The sequence below is a fragment of the Lissotriton vulgaris genome, chromosome 7, assembly GCF_964263255.1.
Source record: "Lissotriton vulgaris chromosome 7, aLisVul1.2, whole genome shotgun sequence".
In the NCBI taxonomy this organism is placed as follows: Eukaryota; Metazoa; Chordata; class Amphibia; order Caudata; family Salamandridae; genus Lissotriton; species Lissotriton vulgaris.
The window spans coordinates 1290444043-1290467686 of NC_141695.1; the positions used below are offsets into that span (position 1 = coordinate 1290444043).

A 23644-nucleotide genomic window follows, 5' to 3' on the forward strand; every position below is an offset into this window, starting at 1 on the left:
ATATAGTTGGACTGCATATGAGTAAAACCTTTCGTGTACTGATAGTAAATTTATACAACAATATCCCTTTAGCGGATATTTCTGCTGTCTTTAAAGCCATGAGACTTGAACTGAATAGCCTAATTTGCAACGAAAGTAAAGAATTTGTAGTCATATGGGGGGTGACTTTAATTGTGCCCTTTGCAATAGTGATGAAAAGGGGAGTTGCGGCCTTGTGGTGGATAGGGGGTTTACACTGGCACATTTTGAACACACAGTAACGGGGGATGCCTTAAACAAAATTCTGTTTATGAATGACTTAGGCTTTGTTAACAAACTGTGCCAGCCAGAGGTACCCTTTTCTGCAACTTTTACGGGTAGAGGGGTATTCTCGACAATTGATTACATCTTGATCTCCTCATGTTATGCTGACAGTGTTTCCATTTATTGTACGTTGGAATCCCCCCTTAGTGATCACCTCCCCATTAGGGTGGAAATACTAGACCCCGGTGCTGTTCCTACTAATGATGATACATCCAGGTTAAACTCGAAAGACGTTGATATCTCAAGACAGAATGGTTACGCCTTAAATTGGACAAAGGTTGCACCTGAAGAGTTTCTGTGTAATATAATTAAGGCCTGTAAAATGTGTTTCAGTGTTTGTTTGGATATGGATGCTGATAACACTGAAACTATTAATTGTTTCAGGCAAATCACAACATGTATTAAGAATAGTTTATGGGTCGAATTAAAGAACCCAAAAAGCAACAATAGGGGTTGGTTTGACTCAGCGTGCACCAAGGCATATTCTAATTTAAAACGGGCCTTGAGAAATCATGTAAGAGAGCAGAAACAGATCAGGGGCCTTCGTAAATCGTATAAAACACAGTTAAAAAAAGAGGAGGGAGATGCTGAAGAAGGAAGCATGGGAGGTACTGATTGAAGCTTCCCAATTAAAGGATATAACTGCATTTTGGAAGGCAGTCAATGCACCATATTTTAAGGATAACACTAAGGCAAGGATGGAGATTGCCATCTCTGAGAATGATTGGGTAAGCCATTTTGAAACTCTTTACAATACCCTGGCACCAATCGACGAATTATTGTCCGAGACGACTGAGACGGATATGACTAATTTGCCTATGAGCAAAGAGGGTCTTAATTTTACCCTAGACGAAGTAATTAAGGGCATTAATTTAAGCCAGGGGGGCAAGGCACCCGGCCCAGATGGCGTCCCAGTGGATATTTTTTAAAATAATATACCCTTATGGGCGCCACTGCTTACAAGAACTTTTAATGCGGCCAGCTCAGTGGGACTTGTAGGTACTTGGTATGAGTAAATTATAGTACCCATTTTTAAAAAAGGCGATAGGGCTAGTTGTTTGTCATACCGCCCAATCTCTTTGCTTGATTTGACAATCAAAATCATTGGTAGGGTTATCCTAAATAGGTTGCACCTATGGGCAGAAGAGCACAAGATTATTAGCGACCTACAATATGGTTTTAGAAAAGGAGTTGGGACCATAGATCAATGTCTCAATCTTTTTATTCTCCTTGAGAAATATACCAAGGCTAAGGGCGGCCGGATGTATTTAACCTTTGTGGATTTGACATCCGCCTTTGATTGTGTCACTCATAGCAAATTGTGGCTAATTTTAGCTTGGCTGGGTGTTGATGCCAATATTATTCAGTTCCTTAGAGAGTTGTATAATGGTGCCAGGGCCATGATTAGATACGGCAAAAAAGGGGAATGCACTAGAATGTTTAACATTGCGAGGGGAGTGAGACAAGGATGTGTCCTTGCCCCTGTCTTATTTAAAATCTATATTAACGACCTGGAGAAAACCTTGCTGCAGGACTGTCAAGATATGCCTATTGCATCACATCGTCAAATTCCAGCGCTTATTTATGCTGACGATGCTGTCCTGATGGCAAGGACCCCCGTAGCAAAGCAAACAATGATTTTGTCTTTTTGTACCTTCATGACCAATTTGGATCTGAAGGTTAATAGTGCTAAAACCTTTTGTATGAATTGTGGCAGGGGAGCTAATAAGAAAAATAGAACCATGTTCATTGGCTCTAAACAACTAGATCACACCACAACTTTCCCTTATCTGGGACTACAGTTTGATAACTCAGGGCAGTGGGGCAGCGCAGTGAAAAGTAGAAACCTGTAATTTGCCAAGTCAATTATGGCCCTAAAACTATTTAGTAAAAAGTTGGGGAAGAAACCAGTTAAGGAACTACTATGCATATATAAAGCCAGCTGTGTTGCGGTTGCAACCTATGGGGCGGGAATATGGGGGATGCAAATTATCCAGCCCTACAGTTAACAGAAAATGGCTTTCTGCGATATCTTTTATCCATCCCTGAGAGTATGTCCACCCATAACTGTCACATTGAACTCGGCTTGTCCTATTTAGATGACGTCATCAAAGTACAGCCGGTACATTTGTGGCACAGGGTATGGACAACTGACGAGTGCCATTTAAATCGGCACATTCTGGGGGATGCCCTGAATTTGGACTGCGTTCGTAGGGTGAAATGGTTGAGATATATCAAGTTATTTTTTGATAACATTGGTCACCCTGAATATTATGATGACCCCCCCATCAATGATTCATATCCCGAGAAAAGCGCTGAAAAAATTATGCATAACGTATTTAGAGAATCGCAGGGAAAAGACTGAGATCACTAAAAAAAATCGGTGATCTTCCATCAATTAATTTTAACAACGCAGGCCATTCAACCCTACCTAACTCTGCAGATGAAAGATCATTCCAGGTTTCTGCTTATTAGACTTAGATTTGGGATTTTATTTAGGCTGCTTAGCTTTCCTGTTATCAATGACTGGTCAAGCGGTATTAGTAAATGTCCATGTGATGATCTATCCACCCAATCTGACATACACATTTTATTTTTTTGTAAATTTTACTCAAGATCAAGGAAAAGGTGGATTATTCCCGTAATAAGGTGTCTTAACCTAAGACAGTGTCGACCAGCCTTTTTAGCAATACTGAAGCTTGATGATATTTTTACTGTGGCATCTGTTTCAACTTTTCTTAACAATGTCTTTTATACTCGAAATTGTATAATAATTTAATTTTTGTTTTTTGTACTGAGCCATTGACGTTTATCTGTTTGTTTTTACCTTTATTTTGTGCTAATTGTGTAATGATCTTGAAGGTTTTAAATGCTGTGTTTTTATGAACTTTTATGGTTATCTATATGACATAACCGAATAAAGTCTTTTGATCACCTCCATATATGCGTTAATCAGTTGTCTAAAGATAATGGCTCTGGGAGATGTGAGATTTTTCAGTTTGATGGTAGGTATTCTGTGTGCTCTAGTGATTTCAGTCTTGTTCAGTTCTAAAGCCTAGGGTCTGCCGCATATTGGATTCTAGAAAGACTGGTTTCTTCTTTGTTCTTTCAGGCAGGCCAAATATTCATAAATTTCCTCTATTGTTTTGGTCATCTAGCTCTACATAGCTTTTCTCAAGTAAAACAATCCTGTTGGTGATGTTAGAAAGAACTTTTCCTGTTTTTAGTTAATGGTCTTCTAGATCACTGACCCGGGATTTAGCCTCTGTTATTCTACCTCTAAGATCACTGAGGTATTTCCTTATGCCAGAGAGTTAGTTTTGCATGATGTCTGTGCTTGTTTTAGTTATCAGGGCCAGATCATACACAGAGTTTAGTTTTTGCATAATCAGCTCTAGGGAAGTCCTGCCATCCCTCTTTCCTTTTATCAGAAATCCAGGAATTGGCTGGTGTTGGTTTGATCTTTTTTACCCAGTTTTCATTTTCACATGAGTTTCTCTTTGGTACGTTCTTTACCTGGCCCAGGGCGGGATCAAAACTGTGCCATTAAACTAAATGGCGGGGGTAGGGCAAGCCGTGTGAACAATGGAGTGGGTGTGTCTCTGATCTCTGCTTCCTTCATTGCTACCCAGCAACTGCTATTGGTCATGACTCAAATGCGATTGGTGGGCTGCAGTGGGGGAAGGGTCATAGCTCCCTTCCAGCTTAAGTAACTGGGTCGAAGGTGTTATGCTCAGGGTCTGAAATAATTTATTTTCTACTAGAGCATGTTCCCTGAACTTTTGTATCATGACCAGCATGGAGTGTGTAATCCATGATATAAACACTGAAGCTGAGAAAGCAAAAACAGAAAGCAGCAGTAAGGAGGGAGCCTTCCTTGTAGTGTTTGATTCCAAATTGTTTTAGTACATTTTCCTTTAGGCATAAGGGGATTTGTGAGTGCCAAGTTACAACTTATGGAAAACAAACAATTCTGTAGTGTGAGAGACATACATCTGTCATACTGCAAATTGGAATCATTCTCTGTGTCTGCACTGGGGCAATCCAACTCTTGTTCAATGAAATCTCCATGCTGTGACCATGTTCTTATAACCATTTTAGAGATTCCCTGTAGGTGCTCAGATCAAGCCGCCTCTGTCTCTTACATTCCACACTGGCTCAGTTCAAAATTTGCCTCCTTTGTGCTCTTGACACTGCACCCTAATCATTTTTTGTAATCTAAATACCAAACAGCACAGTAGAATGCATTATATTACAATAATGTTTTCGTGATTTTTAGTATGTAAACAGGAGCGCCTATTTAAAATAATAAGAAACAATAACCACTTTCTTGGAGTATATTCTCTTTACTTTATAGCCGTTTACTTTATTTCTGACAAAATATCTTCTTCGTGTCTATATCATCTGTGCGATCCCATTCCAAGTGCATTCCGTAAATGAGGGAATTCTAAGCAGATACAGGGAATGCTGCAGTATTGTTCCTTGGATGGTAGGGTTGCCACCTTTCCCCCAGAAAATGACAGGTCATCTGTTCAAGTTTTTAAATTCTGCAATGGTCTGGACCGGATTCTTAAGCAGAACTGTATATGAAAGTGTGTGCATTTTTTTAAAATGCCTGTTCTGTCTTTGTTTACTTTCATTATCAGTCAGGGTGGATTAACACAGTTGTAGAACACACTAACATGTTTTGTTCTAACATTCACTGTTATTGTACTGGCAGGACATTAAAATACTGGTTGTGCGTGTAAAATCGTGTAGGTGGCAACCCTAATGGGGTGGTGTGGGGGTGGGAGGGGGGAGGTACCCTAATCACAGCTGTGCCTGCTTGCCTTGAAGGTTGATGCGTTGTGTGCACTATAAGAAAGGCATGACAAGCCAAGCTTTAGTGGGGAATTTGGAGGGGGCTCAGTTATTAAGGAAAGGGGATGAAACTGACCTAGAATTGTCTTTATTAAAAGGCAGATTTAAAGAGCAAAGTTTCCAAATTTTGCAAAATGTGTGGATCTCATTTTTTTAGTTATGGGAATACCTGTTCCAGGCTTTACAAGCTAATCCGAATCCTCTGAAACCTAATGTCTTTGTCTAGGGGCACTGTAAACAAAGTAAAACCCAATCTTGGGGGTGGCGGGATCTGGTGGGTTTTAACCAATTTTTCAAGATTAGAGGTAAGCTATTCCTGTTCTCCCAACCTTATCTGAGGTCTCTCAAAAGCACCCTTGAAGTCTTCAGGTATTGCAAATTTGTTCCTGTATCTTGAAACTGAAAGATAATTTGGCTAATGGTTACAGTTCGAAGTTTATTCACTATCATGAGTAGCAGCCCCAAATAGATCACCTTTCTAAAACTTGTTTGCAAATTAATTTAGGCTGCGAACACGGATGCAGTAAGTCTAGTTGGCAAAAGACTGATAATGTTCCTCACCTAAAGATGATGATTAAAGGTCATCAACCTGCAAGTCAAGTGCTCTCCTAAAAAATGAGGACACTGTCTAGGGTTGTCCTCCTACTTTCTGGAACAGTCAGAAGACTCAAGTTAAAGACATAGTATCCGGAATCTACTTAGACAGGGCACAGGGAAGAATGGGGAAAAGAAGTGAAGTATATAGCGATGTTTTTGTGATTTATAAAAAAAACTGCCTGTAATATGTATAGTCCTTTAACAAGTAATTGGGAGAATTATGCTGGAAAATTCACAGTTTCAGTCTGGGAAAAGGTAAATTTCAAGCCTGTGGAGGATAAGATATGCCTGGCATACCGCAAAGTATTGACATCTTTCATTTGTGCCCTTCAGTGGAAACCCTATGGATTTTTACATACGTGAAGTTTGTGCAACAAAATGCACCATTTGACCATGGTGTTTTCAAACTTTTCTCAGAAAGCGAAAATCGCCCACCCAAACCCATCTAATGGGAGCCAGATTTGCTTGTTTCACTGGTTTGATCAACTTCAATGCAGATCAAAGTGGTAGTTACCTCCCACCACTTTCAAAGTGCACCAGCCACCACTGACGCTTATTCTAAATCCATGTATCAAAGTGACAGTCGCAGGGGAAAAATATGCTTTTGCATTTTATTCTATAAGGCAATTTGTGAATTTAATGGAACCAATGTTCAAGTACAGTTAATTTCTAACTGTGGCAACCACTTGCTTTTAAATGCATGTGCCCAAAATGAAAGCCTTGCCGTCTTCCTGTGACTCATCGCCCAGCCCATCAACACCCTAGTCCTCTATTTAACCACCAGCAAGCAGGTACGCTAGGATGCTTAAAAGGGCATTATGGCAGTCTCATGAATTCAGGATTATCTTGTAGTACAAAAAAGATGTAGGACAATCTATATAACCCAGTGAAGACCGGTCACTGATGCTTTTAGTGTGTATGCCATGTGCTGATCACTCTTGGGTAGACCAAATAGACTATTTATCCTAACGCTGATCAACAGCCCTTCTGCATGTCACTCCTCTGTTGCTCCCAGGGAGTCCCAAAAGAGTGTATACTAAGGCTCCGTTTCTCTTGTTCGTGCTCAGGAAGTATTCGAAGTATTGTACATTGGCTATAGGCAGTCCACACCATTGCGTATCTCTTCCACCGCTGCAGGAGATTATACAATTTGCCAGAACTTTCTGTATCAAGATGGTGCCTTGAACTATTCCTCTCCCTTTTAGGCAAGATCAACTCAGCCAGATATAACAATAAATTAATGTAAAGTGCATGAATGTTATATTTCTCTCCTTTGTCCCTCATAATACACCCAAGTACAGCGAAGTGAGACAGAACAACAGCACCACTTTCGTAACTCATGCACAGCACCGACAGCACATTAACAGACTTGCTTTAGAAGACACTCAGTCTTCTAAACATGCAAATTTTCTGATGGTTTACAGAGCAGCTGAGCGCCAGTTTCCTCACCTGTGGGACGGAAAACATGTGTGCCCCCCTTATTGTTTTCGTGGTGGATGATATCGGGCTCTTCTTCAGCTTTTATGCAAAAGGAAATAATATCATGTCCTGTGAAACGAAATATATCCTGATATAATATAACATTGTGGAGGCATACAGATTTATTTAACAAGACATATTTTCCTTTCAGAAAAACAGATTACATTGGAAAAAAGACACTGCTTATGTGAATAAAAATGGATTGTCTAGTTTCAAAGTAGGATCTAGTGAAACATCTTCTCACACAATACAAGTTCTCTTCATTTCCAGACTGTGGTGATCAGCCTCGATATTATGAAGCAATGGAATGTTTGCATCTGGGAGTACCGCTGCTGTAGTCACGTAAGGAGCATTCTAGGATTGTCAATTGGCGCGCTCCTGAGGCGGCTCCGCGGCGGTAGGTCTTGGATGCGACTAGGAAAAATAAAACTGCAAGTACACAACTTACCTGGTGGTCCTGGTCATAAGTACTACAAAATATTTTGGTAACAAGCTAGTTAGAGCCACTGCGAAGCACCCACGCAACATTGCATCATCAATTGGCTGTCAGATCCAGTCCGGAGATGTTATGTGCCAGTTTTATACGGTATACGTATTTGTCAAGCAAAGCTACAGATGTGAGAAGATTCATGCAGTGCTAGCACGGCGGCTTCCGCGAGGCTCTGGGGGGAGCACTTGATTGTTCAACGCCTGGCGTTGGTGACCAGTTACACAGGAAGACTTCAAGGGATTCTGGGTTGAAGTGAGAGGCGGAGCTCAGTCTTCAGCAAATATCATTGGGGACATAAGGCATTCCCTAACCTCGCCTTCCAGGTGCCGTTTACTATTACTGACAGCATTACAGGTCGTTAGACCGCCATTTTAGGAACTGGCATAGCACTTGCTGGTATTTGTGGGAGTGTAAAACGCCTGCACCGCACATGTCTCAGTTTGGTCCTTCCCACGCATTTTGTGACAGGCCAAGTTTGATAGGGCAGTATTTCAAACCTATGTGTGTAGGGCTGTAAACTCCGATTTGAATGAAACAGATCAATCAACGAAAGAGTGCCAGGGAGTCTACAGAATGTGTTTGGTTCATGCTTTGTGAGGTGTGGTGAAAACCAGTGAAAAGCACACCTCTCTACACTATGGCTATGGCATAACAGTTAAACAGCCAGGTGTTAAAGCATGGTGACACGCCCACCGTTATATTTGAAAGCATGTTGAAGCACGGTGACACGCACACCTGTCTCTACGTTGGTTGTTAAAGCTAAAACACGGCGACATGCATACCATTCTGTATAGGCGTGTCAAAGCACAGTGACAAGCAAACCGGTCTCCTCGTTGGTCGTTAAAGTACGATTACTTGTACACTATCTTTATTATCATCACCACGGTGGCATGCTCACCATTCAATTTGAAAGCATTTCCAAGCCCAGTGAAACGCACACCTTTTTCTATGGTGGCAGTTATTGCACAGTGACTCCAACATTTTCCCATCACAACGGTGACACGCACACCTCATACAGACATGGGAATATTTTTAAGATTTTCTTATGTGTAACAGCAAAGACATGACGGTTTAAAGGGGTCTCCAACCTGTACTGTAATAAGAGCTACTTCTGTTAAATAAAAGTCGTCCTGAGCTACTAACAAATATTATCGTTGTTATGATAGTGACTACATCAGACAAGAAAACATTAGTGGACAACTTTTGTAACATTACCAGTAGCAAGGACCTTAGTGCATCAGACGTACTGTAAAAAAAAAAGCCTCATCGTGGGTAACACAACAGCCATAGCTGCAATGCCCATATTACCAACGTAACAGTGTTAGCAATGTCTTCCCAATGCAACATAATTTAGCATTGAAATATCAGAATCGAACATTTTTGGTTAATTCAAGTATTTTCTACGAATATCAGCTTATGAATTCTGAAAATACACATATTTTCAAAATGTCTATACATATATTAGTTAAACTAAACAACACCTCATTTAATAGGCTGGGCTGCACAGAGGGGTGCTACTCACTGGTAGCTGGAGATCTACAAGTAGCTCACGAGCTACTGGTTGGAGAAGCCTTAAACAATAGGCTCATCAGATGTTTAAATTCTAAGATATAGTTAGAGTGCTTGTACAGTAATGTTTTATGCATTGTAAGTGTATTCGACGTTGACCATCATTTTTTCTTAAGACACACACATATATATACACACACACACACAATTACACAATTATTTATTTCACTGAGTTTTTCGCTAAGTCTGGTGCAGTTTATAAAGAATGTGAAATACAATCTGTCAGCCCACAACCACTGTTTCTGGAATCACGGGGAAACCTAAAATTCCATGGAAACAGTGGTCCAATGCATTTGATATGTATTTAGGAGCCATTGGTGCATTGCGATTCAGAGCACAAAGAAACAAATGTTTACTATTACAATTCCTATGCTTTGGAGTAGGGAAATTTACAATTCCTATGGTTTGGAGTAGGGAAATTTACAAACACCTACAGGATTTACCTGTAGTGGCGGGGGATGCTCTTGATGAGTACCAAGAAGTTGTCAAAAAATTGAAGCAAGGTTTGATATTCAACATGGCAGAGTGGTACTACATCACAAGCTTTTTAAAAGAGGGCAAACACAATGTGAGTACGTGGACGCGTACATTAGTGCCTTAAGAAAACTGAGTTCACAGTGTCAATTTGGAATGCATACTGATCCGTTAATTAGAGATCAGCTTATCGGTCATTGTTGTGACAAATTGATTCAACAAAAGTTACTAACAATGGGTGACCCATCTTTAGATGAAGTCATTAAGTGTGGAGTTGGCACAATTATCATTGAAGAAATTGGGTGTGTCCACACCAGTAAAAGAGAGTGTTAATGTAGTCCAAAGTAAGGCACAAGTACGGGAGGATGTGAAACACAGCGAGAAAAACTTCTTTAAACGAACAAACATTTGTTTCAGGTGCGGCAACAACCCCCATAAAAGAGGAGGTAAAAAGTGCCAGGCTAGAAACATTACATACAGCAAGTGTGCTAAAATTGGACACTTTGCATAGGTTTGCCAAAGTGCTCAGGCAAGTTTTTCAAAAGTGGAATGTATGGTACAAGAGTATGTTTCTGAGGATGTGGACCAGAATTTGATGAAAGAGTTTCAGGATATGTTGTGGTGGTGCCTGAGATGAGGTGGTTAGCGGTAATCTCAACATGTGTGTTGATCCGTATATTTATGTCATGGTGGGGGACAAAACATTACATCTGTTTGTTGACTCAGGTGTGAGAATTACCATAGTAATTTTTTTCCATACAACATGGGTAGACAGGAAGTGGTTTGCCCCAACCCCGATTGAGCTCCGGTTTCATACGAAGGTAGGAAAAGAGATTTGGAGGGATTTATTGAAGAGGAGTTAGCGTTTAACCCCTTCAGCGCTGCGCAAATTCTCGCGCTGTGCTGAAGGTACTATTGAGCCAACGGACTCATGACAGAACGGTTCCGTCAGGAGCACAGGCCAACCGACGCTCATGACGGAACCGTTTCGTCATGAGCACCGAAGGGGTTAATGGAGGGAAATCCAAGGCAAAATATACGCAGCAGTGTAGGGCCTCAACATATAAGGATGGTGCCTTTTTGGGTTGATTCTCAAACTTAGTACTAGTGAATAAGTACTTGTGGTTATAGAGTTTTCGGCAGCCAATTCAATGGAAGTTGAATTTCCTACAGTTTTTCCGTCTGACCTAGGAAAAATTGCAAGGTTTAAACACATGATAAAAGTAAAACAGGGAGCATCCCAGTTAAACATAAAATAAGGCCTGTGCCATTCAGCCTACGAGATGACTTACAGAAGGAATTGATCAGACTAGAATGTAAAGGTGTTATTGAATCAAGAGAGACCAGTTTATGTTTGTCACCTTTCGTAGTAGCTCGTAAACACAATGGTCACATGTGGCTCTGCATAGACCGTAGGAGTTTGAACAAAGAAATCTGGGTGGATTCCCATCCAATGTGGGCAAAATTGTTTTCTAAAATTGATCTAGCGTCTGCCTACCATCAGGTGTTTGTGGAGGAAGCTTCCAGGCATTATACTGCATTTAATTTGCCGTTTGGCACATTTCAGTTCTGTCAGATGCCGTTTGGCTTGGCATCCACGATCTTGGTTTTTCAGTGCATCATGCAACAGCTGCTGGGTAAGATATGTGAAGTCCTTGTTTTTCAGGGTGACGTCTTGATTCATGCAAAGCATTTGGACGAACATGACAAAGTGCTGAGATCGGTTCTGTAGATTTTTCCTGAAAAAGGAGTTGTGGTGAAAAACCAGAAATGTGATTTTTGAAAAAAATACATTGAATTTCTGGGTTACAGTGTTTCAGGCGATAGCAGTGTCCCAAGACCTAGACTTGTAAAGGTGGTGGTTGAATGCCCAAACCCCAAAAATAAGGATGAGCTAATATAGCTACGCAGCGGTGGCTCTTGGACGTGACTAGGAAAAATAAAACAACAAGTACACAACTAACCTGGTGGTCCTGGTCATATGTCCTACGACACATACGCAACTGGGAAGGTAAGCAAACAAGGAACTTGCTCTTTACAACAAGCATTGGCAGAAACAATAGTTCTTACTATCTTCGCACATTCATATGGTCTTGAAAAGCTGGAATTAGCACTTTACCGATACAGGATGCCGTACCGTAAGCTTTTACCAGAGGTCCATTAAGTCAAGCACAAGTATCTGTGCCAGCACACTGCAGTACCGTACGTTACTACTAGAGGACCCATGAATAACACAGAAGTTATTGCTTTAGCAAACTGCACTACCATGAGCTGCGCAGTGAGTCTGACGCCAGTCTTTTCTATACCAAGATGCAGTACGTTTAGCAATTACTAGACTGTGCTTCCATCACTGCCTTCTCAATTTCAGTGTACCAGAGAATCAGACACCATTGAATGTATCATCTTGTTTAAAGTGGAATGGATAAAAGGTCAAAAATAATAGATTGTACTTTTATTTTGAGCAGCCAGATCATGGAGGGCATGGATTCAATGTATAATTCTGTATATTCACTTATGCATGTGTAGTAATTTTTGTGTGTTTTCTATGGCGTAAATATATAACTCAATCATGGATTTTGGCGGTGATAAGTCATTATGCTAAATTTCAGTGCATCTCCTCTATATTTTAGAAAAATTAACCCTATTATTATTATTGATAAGTAGTAGAAATCATGTGCATGTTCATAAGAGGTGAATTAGATTAAGGAGAGCAGTTCCTTAGTTGAGTCCTTGAATGTGCAATCCAGCAGCCAAAACTGTGGAAGGGGCAGGAGATTGATCATGAAGAGAGAAAGAAAGAGTGATCACGTCAAGCTTGATGTTCCAAGAAACATGCAAAGGGAGAGGTGGGACAGGAAGCAATGAGGTGCAGGCTCAAGGTTAAGAGGGAGAGAAGGATGAATACAGCTAACCTGATGTGCCGAACGTTGTGCAACACAAGAGGTGGAAGCAATGAGGGTTAGGCACCAGGGAAAGAATAAAGGAGTTGCATCAAGCCCAGCTGAAAGGAGGAGAGGAGAACAATGAATGATACTGGTAAAGAAGGAGGGGTGGAAGCAAAGGTAGCCTTGGAGAGCTAGGTAAAGCAACACACAAGATTAAAGATGAAGGGCTAAATACTCTCATGGAGTGCATAAAGTAAAATGTATAGAAACATGCAAAAGGAAAAGTAGTTCTCCATGGTCAGCATTGGTAATATAACACTCTTTCCTTCAAAACATGGTGACACCAAAATACTGTAGAGACGGGACCTACTCAAGAATAGGGATGAAAGCTACTGATTCAGAATCACGGAGCTGAGGAGATAGACAAGAAAGATATAGAATCATGAGCAAATGGAAGGTGCAATGCCCGTCGCAGCATACATTTAAGTATTGGTAACTGTAAGTCTGCGCTTTTGTTTTTACACCTAAATATTTGCCAATGAATGCATCTAAATTAAATCAAATAACATCACTGTAACACTTTGAGAGCAGACTGATAAGGTATCTGACCTGTTGATATCCATGAAACATCCAAGGAGAATTTACAACTTGTTTAGCGACCGATGTCAGCAAAGTAAACAAATCTGTCTTATTAAAAAAGGCTCTTGCTGTCCAAGGCCCACAGTATCAGACCTGAGGCATGCTTGTAACTTACCTAAGTTGGGGTCAGAGCCATTTTCTCCAACTTCCTCTCCAAGTTGATCAATCAAAATAGAGACAGACTCTTCTTCTACTCACAAAGAATTGACCATGTTGAGAAAAGAAAGGCACACAGAACATGTTAAAATAAATGAAATGCTCCAGAAAGTTAGCAAGATGAGTTTTAATGACTGCAAAAACTGAATTTTAAAGAAATATGTTTTTCAAAAGTGACACATTTTTATCTTGGTCATCAGGATATTGTGACCGGTGTGAAGATCTGCCCTTTCAAGCTTAGGTGGTCAGACGCAGTCTACATCCCCTGAACAAGACAGCTGAGACTTTCTGGGCTGATAACCGAGTGAACTCTCCGAATAAAATAATAATAATGCTGTGGGATGAGCGTATTTTTCTGAAGTTCCTAATATCTTTTGTTTGACCAACAACAAAAGGTCCAATTCACAAACTGCATTTTTTTTTATTGCAACAGTACTACTCACAGACTACAAACAGCTATTTACTATCCTATGTGCAGAGGTCTCGGCTTCCAGTGCAGAAATCTGCGAACAAGTATGCCTACGTATCTTTCTGTAGTAAAAGTTGACAGATGGGAGAGTGACTGGAAAATTAGAAATTCTTACTTCAAAATAGGAAGGGCTTAGGAAGGAGTAAGGTGGGTTTGAGGAAGGGTTGAAGACTGGGTTTAAGGAGGGGCCTACATCCACCCACAAAAGAGTAAGCCAGTTGATATTCGCAAATTCAACTTCTAAAGTTGCTACAGCCATAAAACACCCAAAACAGCCTTAAATGTACTCCAGCTTAGACTTGAAGTAACTCCAGGACCACACATAACCAACCACAGGTACCTCCACACTCTACCGTAGAAAATAATGGAGTTAGGGACTAAAAATAAAGGGCTGTAGGAAATAATGTTAAAATATTTTATTTTAAAAATGTAAATAAATGTAGTTTAACATCAGAACAGTTATATATATATATATATATCCAAAGAACACCTCTCCAACAAAGAAGCATGAGGACACAGCGGGGAGATTGTCGGGGGTTCTTTATTCAGCAGCTTTTGTGGCATAATGCATTTCTGCTCGCATGAGCCTTCCTCAGATGCCGTAGCTAAAACAAGGTGAGTCCAACTTCCTTCTTGTACTCCTAGGCCCTTCCCAATGTTGCGAGATCAGCTAGCTCCTCTGAATGTGTTGCAGCTGTAGTCTATTGTTCCGAACTACAGTTCCCACAATTCACCTCTCCAGTGAGACCAGGTGCGGAGCTGCGGTGTTGTCCTGAAACAGACGCTGAATTGCCAGTCAAGGGGGGAAGTTTGATGATGCGGCCAAACCCCGAAGCTTGAATCGAGAACTCCCTCGAGTCCCCAACGTTCTGCCCCCGAACACACAGTCAGGCTGGGCTGTGAATCGGTGATACCGTGATCCCTTTTCCCTGTGCAGTCACGGGCTGTTATGCACAGCAGACACCAGCAAGGCTTGATCCGGAGGCGATCCTGCAGATTCCGATAACTCGGAGAAACGAGTGCCACATTGCCAGTATGTTGCAGGATGCTTGTAGAACGAGGTCCTCAGAACACGCACTGGCAAGCGCGTGAAATATCCAAAGAACACCTCTCCAACAAAGAAGTGTTGGGGTTCTTTATTCAGCAGCTTTTGTGGCATAATGCATTTCTGCTCGCATGAGCCTTCCTCAGATGCCGTAGCTAAAACAAGGTGAGTCCAACTTCCTTCTTGTACTCCTAGGCCCCTCCCAATGTTGCGAGGTCAGCTAGCTCCTCTGAAGGCGTTGCAGCTGTAGTCTATTGTTCCGAACTACAGTTCCCACAATTCACCTCCCCAGTGAGACCAGGTGCGGAGCTGCGGTGTTGTCCTGCAATGGACGCTGAATTGCCAGTCAAGGGGGGAAGTTTGATGATGCGGCCAAACCCCGAAGCTTGAATCGAGAACTCCCTCGAGTCCCCAACGTTCTGCTCCCGAACACACAGTCAGGCTGGGCTGTGAATCGGTGATACCGTGATCCCTTTTCCCCGTGCAGTCACGGCTTGTTATGCACAGCAGACACCAGCAAGGCTTGATCCGGAGGCGATCCTGCAGATTCCGATAACTCGGAGAAACGAGTGCCACATTGCCAGTATGTTGCAGGATGCTTGTAGAACGAGGTCCTCAGTACGCACACTGGCAAGCGCGTGAAATATCCAAAGAACACCTCTCCAACAAAGAAGCATGAGGACACAGCGGGGAGATTGTCGGGGGTTCTTTATTCAGCAGCTTTTGTGGCATAATGCATTTCTGCTCGCATGAGCCTTCCTCAGATGCCGTAGCTAAAACAAGGTGAGTCCAACTTCCTTCTTGTACTCCTAGGCCCCTCCCAATGTTGCGAGGTCAGCTAGCTCCTCTGAATGTGTTGCAGCTGTAGTCTATTGTTCCGAACTACAGTTCCCACAATTCACCTCTCCAGTGAGACCAGGTGCGGAGCTGCGGTGTTTTCCTGCAATGGACGCTGAATTGCCAGTCAAGGGGGGAAGTTTGATGATGCGGCCAAACCCCGAAGCTTGAATTGAGAACTCCCTCGAGTCCCCAACGTTCTGCCCCCGAACACACAGTCAGGCTGGGCTGTGAATCGGTGATACCGTGATCCCTTTTCCCCGTGCAGTCACGGGCTGTTATGCACAGCAGACACCAGCAAGGCTTGATCCGGTGGCGATCCTGCAGATTCCGATAACTCGGAGAAACGAGTGCCACATTGCCAGTATGTTGCAGGATGCTTGTAGAACGAGGTCCTCAGAACACGCACTGGCAAGCGCGTGAAATATCCAAAGAACACCTCTCCAACAAAGAAGCATGAGGACACAGCGGGGAGATTGTCGGGGGTTCTTTATTCAGCAGCTTTTGTGGCATAATGCATTTCTGCTCGCATGAGCCTTCCTCAGATGCCGTAGCTAAAACAAGGTGAGTCCAACTTCCTTCTTGTACTCCTAGGCCCCTCCCAATGTTGCGAGGTCAGCTAGCTCCTCTGAAGGTGTTGCAGCTGTAGTCTATTGTTCCGAACTACAGTTCCCACAATTCACCTCCCCAGTGAGACCAGGTGCGGAGCTGCGGTGTTGTCCTGCAATGGACGCTGAATTGCCAGTCAAGGGGGGAAGTTTGATGATGCGGCCAAACCCCGAAGCTTGAATCGAGAACTCCCTCGAGTCCCCAACGTTCTGCTCCCGAACACACAGTCAGGCTGGGCTGTGAATCGGTGATACCGTGATCCCTTTTCCCCGTGCAGTCACAGCTTGTTATGCACAGCAGACACCAGCAAGGCTTGATCCGGAGGCGATCCTGCAGATTCCGATAACTCGGAGAAACGAGTGCCACATTGCCAGTATGTTGCAGGATGCTTGTAGAACGAGGTCCTCAGAACGCGCACTGGCAAGCGCGTGAAATATCCAAAGAACACCTCTCCAACAAAGAAGCATGAGGACACAGCGGGGAGATTGTCGGGGGTTCTTTATTCAGCAGCTTTTGTGGCATAATGCATTTCTGCTCGCATGAGCCTTCCTCAGATGCCGTAGCTAAAACAAGGTGAGTCCAACTTCCTTCTTGTACTCCTAGGCCCCTCCCAATGTTGCGAGGTCAGCTAGCTCCTCTGAATGTGTTGCAGCTGTAGTCTATTGTTCCGAACTACAGTTCCCACAATTCACCTCTCCAGTGAGACCAGGTGCGGAGCTGCGGTGTTGTCCTGCAATGGACGCTGAATTGCCAGTCAAGGGGGGAAGTTTGATGATGCGGCCAAACCCCGAAGCTTGAATCGAGAACTCCCTCGAGTCCCCAACGTTCTTCCCCCGAACACACAGTCAGGCTGGGCTGTGAATCGGTGATACCATGATCCCTTTTCCCCGTGCAGTTATGCACAGCAGACACCAGCAAGGCTTGATCCGGAGGCGATCCTGCAGATTCCGATAACTCGGAGAAACGAGTGCCACATTGCCAGTATGTTGCAGGATGCTTGTAGAACGAGGTCCTCAGTACGCGCACTGGCAAGCGCGTGAAATATCCAAAGAACACCTCTCCAACAAAGAAGCATGAGGACACAGCGGGGAGATTGTCGGGGGTTCTTTATTCAGCAGCTTTTGTGGCATAATGCATTTCTGCTCGCATGAGCCTTCCTCAGATGCCGTAGCTAAAACAAGGTGAGTCCAACTTCCTTCTTGTACTCCTAGGCCCCTCCCAATGTTGCGAGGTCAGCTAGCTCCTCTGAATGTGTTGTAGCTGTAGTCTATTGTTCCGAACTACAGTTCCCACAATTCACCTCTCCAGTGAGACCAGGTGCGGAGCTGCGGTGTTTTCCTGCAATGGACGCTGAATTGCCAGTCAAGGGGGGAAGTTTGATGATGCGGCCAAACCCCGAAGCTTGAATTGAGAACTCCCTCGAGTCCCCAACGTTCTGCCCCCGAACACACAGTCAGGCTGGGCTGTGAATCGGTGATACCGTGATCCCTTTTCCCCGTGCAGTCACGGGCTGTTATGCACAGCAGACACCAGCAAGGCTTGATCCGGTGGCGATCCTGCAGATTCCGATAACTCGGAGAAACGAGTGCCACATTGCCAGTATGTTGCAGGATGCTTGTAGAACGAGGTCCTCAGAACACGCACTGGCAAGCGCGTGAAATATCCAAAGAACACCTCTCCAACAAAGAAGCATGAGGACACAGCGGGGAGATTGTCGGGGGTTCTTTATTCAGCAGCTTTTGTGGCATAATGCATTTCTGCTCGCATGAGCCTTCCTCAGATGCCGTAGCTAAAACAAGGTGAGTCCAACTTCCTTCTTGTACTCCTAGGCCCCTCCCAATGTTGCGAGGTCAGCTAGCTCCTCTGAAGGTGTTGCAGCTGTAGTCTATTGTTCCGAACTACAGTTCCCACAATTCACCTCCCCAGTGAGACCAGGTGCGGAGCTGCGGTGTTGTCCTGCAATGGACGCTGAATTGCCAGTCAAGGGGGGAAGTTTGATGATGCGGCCAAACCCCGAAGCTTGAATCGAGAACTCCCTCGAGTCCCCAACGTTCTGCTCCCGAACACACAGTCAGGCTGGGCTGTGAATCGGTGATACCGTGATCCCTTTTCCCCGTGCAGTCACGGCTTGTTATGCACAGCAGACACCAGCAAGGCTTGATCCGGAGGCGATCCTGCAGATTCCGATAACTCGGAGAAACGAGTGCCACATTGCCAGTATGTTGCAGGATGCTTGTAGAACGAGGTCCTCAGTACGCACACTGGCAAGCGCGTGAAATATCCAAAGAACACCTCTCCAACAAAGAAGCATGAGGACACAGCGGGGAGATTGTCGGGGGTTCTTTATTCAGCAGCTTTTGTGGCATAATGCATTTCTGCTCGCATGAGCCTTCCTCAGATGCCGTAGCTAAAACAAGGTGAGTCCAACTTCCTTCTTGTACTCCTAGGCCCCTCCCAATGTTGCGAGGTCAGCTAGCTCCTCTGAATGTGTTGCAGCTGTAGTCTATTGTTCCGAACTACAGTTCCCACAATTCACCTCTCCAGTGAGACCAGGTGCGGAGCTGCGGTGTTTTCCTGCAATGGACGCTGAATTGCCAGTCAAGGGGGGAAGTTTGATGATGCGGCCAAACCCCGAAGCTTGAATTGAGAACTCCCTCGAGTCCCCAACGTTCTGCCCCCGAACACACAGTCAGGCTGGGCTGTGAATCGGTGATACCGTGATCCCTTTTCCCCGTGCAGTCACGGGCTGTTATGCACAGCAGACACCAGCAAGGCTTGATCCGGTGGCGATCCTGCAGATTCCGATAACTCGGAGAAACGAGTGCCACATTGCCAGTATGTTGCAGGATGCTTGTAGAACGAGGTCCTCAGAACACGCACTGGCAAGCGCGTGAAATATCCAAAGAACACCTCTCCAACAAAGAAGCATGAGGACACAGCGGGGAGATTGTCGGGGGTTCTTTATTCAGCAGCTTTTGTGGCATAATGCATTTCTGCTCGCATGAGCCTTCCTCAGATGCCGTAGCTAAAACAAGGTGAGTCCAACTTCCTTCTTGTACTCCTAGGCCCCTCCCAATGTTGCGAGGTCAGCTAGCTCCTCTGAAGGTGTTGCAGCTGTAGTCTATTGTTCCGAACTACAGTTCCCACAATTCACCTCCCCAGTGAGACCAGGTGCGGAGCTGCGGTGTTGTCCTGCAATGGACGCTGAATTGCCAGTCAAGGGGGGAAGTTTGATGATGCGGCCAAACCCCGAAGCTTGAATCGAGAACTCCCTCGAGTCCCCAACGTTCTGCTCCCGAACACACAGTCAGGCTGGGCTGTGAATCGGTGATACCGTGATCCCTTTTCCCCGTGCAGTCACGGCTTGTTATGCACAGCAGACACCAGCAAGGCTTGATCCGGAGGCGATCCTGCAGATTCCGATAACTCGGAGAAACGAGTGCCACATTGCCAGTATGTTGCAGGATGCTTGTAGAACGAGGTCCTCAGAACGCGCACTGGCAAGCGCGTGAAATATCCAAAGAACACCTCTCCAACAAAGAAGCATGAGGACACAGCGGGGAGATTGTCGGGGGTTCTTTATTCAGCAGCTTTTGTGGCATAATGCATTTCTGCTCGCATGAGCCTTCCTCAGATGCCGTAGCTAAAACAAGGTGAGTCCAACTTCCTTCTTGTACTCCTAGGCCCCTCCCAATGTTGCGAGGTCAGCTAGCTCCTCTGAATGTGTTGCAGCTGTAGTCTATTGTTCCGAACTACAGTTCCCACAATTCACCTCTCCAGTGAGACCAGGTGCGGAGCTGCGGTGTTGTCCTGCAATGGACGCTGAATTGCCAGTCAAGGGGGGAAGTTTGATGATGCGGCCAAACCCCGAAGCTTGAATCGAGAACTCCCTCGAGTCCCCAACGTTCTGCCCCCGAACACACAGTCAGGCTGGGCTGTGAATCGGTGATACCATGATCCCTTTTCCCCGTGCAGTTATGCACAGCAGACACCAGCAAGGCTTGATCCGGAGGCGATCCTGCAGATTCCGATAACTCGGAGAAACGAGTGCCACATTGCCAGTATGTTGCAGGATGCTTGTAGAACGAGGTCCTCAGTACGCGCACTGGCAAGCGCGTGAAATATCCAAAGAACACCTCTCCAACAAAGAAGCATGAGGACACAGCGGGGAGATTGTCGGGGGTTCTTTATTCAGCAGCTTTTGTGGCATAATGCATTTCTGCTCGCATGAGCCTTCCTCAGATGCCGTAGCTAAAACAAGGTGAGTCCAACTTCCTTCTTGTACTCCTAGGCCCCTCCCAATGTTGCGAGGTCAGCTAGCTCCTCTGAATGTGTTGCAGCTGTAGTCTATTGTTCCGAACTACAGTTCCCACAATTCACCTCTCCAGTGAGACCAGGTGCGGAGCTGCGGTGTTTTCCTGCAATGGACGCTGAATTGCCAGTCAAGGGGGGAAGTTTGATGATGCGGCCAAACCCCGAAGCTTGAATTGAGAACTCCCTCGAGTCCCCAACGTTCTGCCCCCGAACACACAGTCAGGCTGGGCTGTGAATCGGTGATACCGTGATCCCTTTTCCCCGTGCAGTCACGGGCTGTTATGCACAGCAGACACCAGCAAGGCTTGATCCGGTGGCGATCCTGCAGATTCCGATAACTCGGAGAAACGAGTGCCACATTGCCAGTATGTTGCAGGCTGCTTGTAGAACGAGGTCCTCAGAACACGCACTGGCAAGCGCGTGAAATATCCAAAGAACACCTCTCCAACAAAGAAGCATGAGGACACAGCGGGGAGATTGTCGGGGGTTCTTTATTCAGCAGCTTTTGTGGCATAATGCATTTCTGCTCGCATGAGCCTTCCTCAGATGCCGTAGCTAAAACAAGGTGAGTCCAACTTCCTTCTTGTACTCCTAGGCCCCTCCCAATGTTGCGAGGTCAGCTAGCTCCTCTGAAGGTGTTGCAGCTGTAGTCTATTGTTCCGAACTACAGTTCCCACAATTCACCTCCCCAGTGAGACCAGGTGCGGAGCTGCGGTGTTGTCCTGCAATGGACGCTGAATTGCCAGTCAAGGGGGGAAGTTTGATGATGCGGCCAAACCCCGAAGCTTGAATCGAGAACTCCCTCGAGTCCCCAGCGTTCTGCTCCCGAACACACAGTCAGGCTGGGCTGTGAATCGGTGATACCGTGATCCCTTTTCCCCGTGCAGTCACGGCTTGTTATGCACAGCAGACACCAGCAAGGCTTGATCCGGAGGCGATCCTGCAGATTCCGATAACTCGGAGAAACGAGTGCCACATTGCCAGTATGTTGCAGGATGCTTGTAGAACGAGGTCCTCAGTACGCACACTGGCAAGCGCGTGAAATATCCAAAGAACACCTCTCCAACAAAGAAGCATGAGGACACAGCGGGGAGATTGTCGGGGGTTCTTTATTCAGCAGCTTTTGTGGCATAATGCATTTCTGCTCGCATGAGCCTTCCTCAGATGCCGTAGCTAAAACAAGGTGAGTCCAACTTCCTTCTTGTACTCCTAGGCCCCTCCCAATGTTGCGAGGTCAGCTAGCTCCTCTGAATGTGTTGCAGCTGTAGTCTATTGTTCCGAACTACAGTTCCCACAATTCACCTCTCCAGTGAGACCAGGTGCGGAGCTGCGGTGTTTTCCTGCAATGGACGCTGAATTGCCAGTCAAGGGGGGAAGTTTGATGATGCGGCCAAACCCCGAAGCTTGAATCGAGAACTCCCTCGAGTCCCCAACGTTCTGCCCCCGAACACACAGTCAGGCTGGGCTGTGAATCGGTGATACCGTGATCCCTTTTCCCCGTGCAGTCACGGGCTGTTATGCACAGCAGACACCAGCAAGGCTTGATCCGGAGGCGATCCTGCAGATTCCGATAACTCGGAGAAACGAGTGCCATATTGCCAGTATGTTGCAGGATGCTTGTAGAACGAGGTCCTCAGAACACGTACTGGCAAGCGCGTGAAATATCCAAAGAACACCTCTCCAACAAAGAAGCATGAGGACACAGCGGGGAGATTGTCGGGGGTTCTTTATTCAGCAGCTTTTGTGGCATAATGCATTTCTGCTCGCATGAGCCTTCCTCAGATGCCGTAGCTAAAACAAGGTGAGTCCAACTTCCTTCTTGTACTCCTAGGCCCCTCCCAATGTTGCGAGGTCAGCTAGCTCCTCTGAAGGTGTTGCAGCTGTAGTCTATTGTTCCGAACTACAGTTCCCACAATTCACCTCCCCAGTGAGACCAGGTGCGGAGCTGCGGTGTTGTCCTGCAATGGACGCTGAATTGCCAGTCAAGGGGGGAAGTTTGATGATGCGGCCAAACCCCGAAGCTTGAATCGAGAACTCCCTCGAGTCCCCAACGTTCTGCTCCCGAACACACAGTCAGGCTGGGCTGTGAATCGGTGATACCGTGATCCCTTTTCCCCGTGCAGTCACGGCTTGTTATGCACAGCAGACACCAGCAAGGCTTGATCCGGAGTCAGATCCTGCAGATTCCGATAACTCGGAGAAACGAGTGCCACATTGCCAGTATGTTGCAGGATGCTTGTAGAACGAGGTCCTCAGAACGCGCACTGGCAAGCGCGTGAAATATCCAAAGAACACCTCTCCAACAAAGAAGCATGAGGACACAGCGGGGAGATTGTCGGGGGTTCTTTATTCAGCAGCTTTTGTGGCATAATGCATTTCTGCTCGCATGAGCCTTCCTCAGATGCCGTAGCTAAAACAAGGTGAGTCCAACTTCCTTCTTGTACTCCTAGGCCCCTCCCAATGTTGCGAGGTCAGCTAGCTCCTCTGAATGTGTTGCAGCTGTAGTCTATAGTTCCGAACTACAGTTCCCACAATTCACCTCTCCAGTGAGACCAGGTGCGGAGCTGCGGTGTTGTCCTGCAATGGACGCTGAATTGCCAGTCAAGGGGGGAAGTTTGATGATGCGGCCAAACCCCGAAGCTTGAATCGAGAACTCCCTCGAGTCCCCAACGTTCTGCCCCCGAACACACAGTCAGGCTGGGCTGTGAATCGGTGATACCATGATCCCTTTTCCCCGTGCAGTTATGCACAACAGACACCAGCAAGGCTTGATCCGGAGGCGATCCTGCAGATTCCGATAACTCGGAGAAACGAGTGCCACATTGCCAGTATGTTGCAGGATGCTTGTAGAACGAGGTCCTCAGTACGCGCACTGGCAAGCGCGTGAAATATCCAAAGAACACCTCTCCAACAAAGAA

The 23644-nt window shown here is 45.3% G+C and overlaps 1 protein-coding gene across 1 annotated transcript in view; it reads right to left on the reverse strand.

Moving 5' to 3' along the window:
- The window catches only part of LOC147703511 (uncharacterized), a 112548-nt gene that overhangs the window by 53592 nt on the left and 35312 nt on the right, over window positions 1-23644 (reverse strand). The window contains exons 5-6 of the mRNA XM_086931880.1: window positions 13412-13486; window positions 7210-7308 (exon numbers count right to left, since the gene is read on the reverse strand). Of these exons, the coding sequence (XP_086788006.1) occupies window positions 7210-7308; window positions 13412-13486 (174 nt within the window). The remainder of the gene's footprint in view (window positions 1-7209; window positions 7309-13411; window positions 13487-23644) is intronic.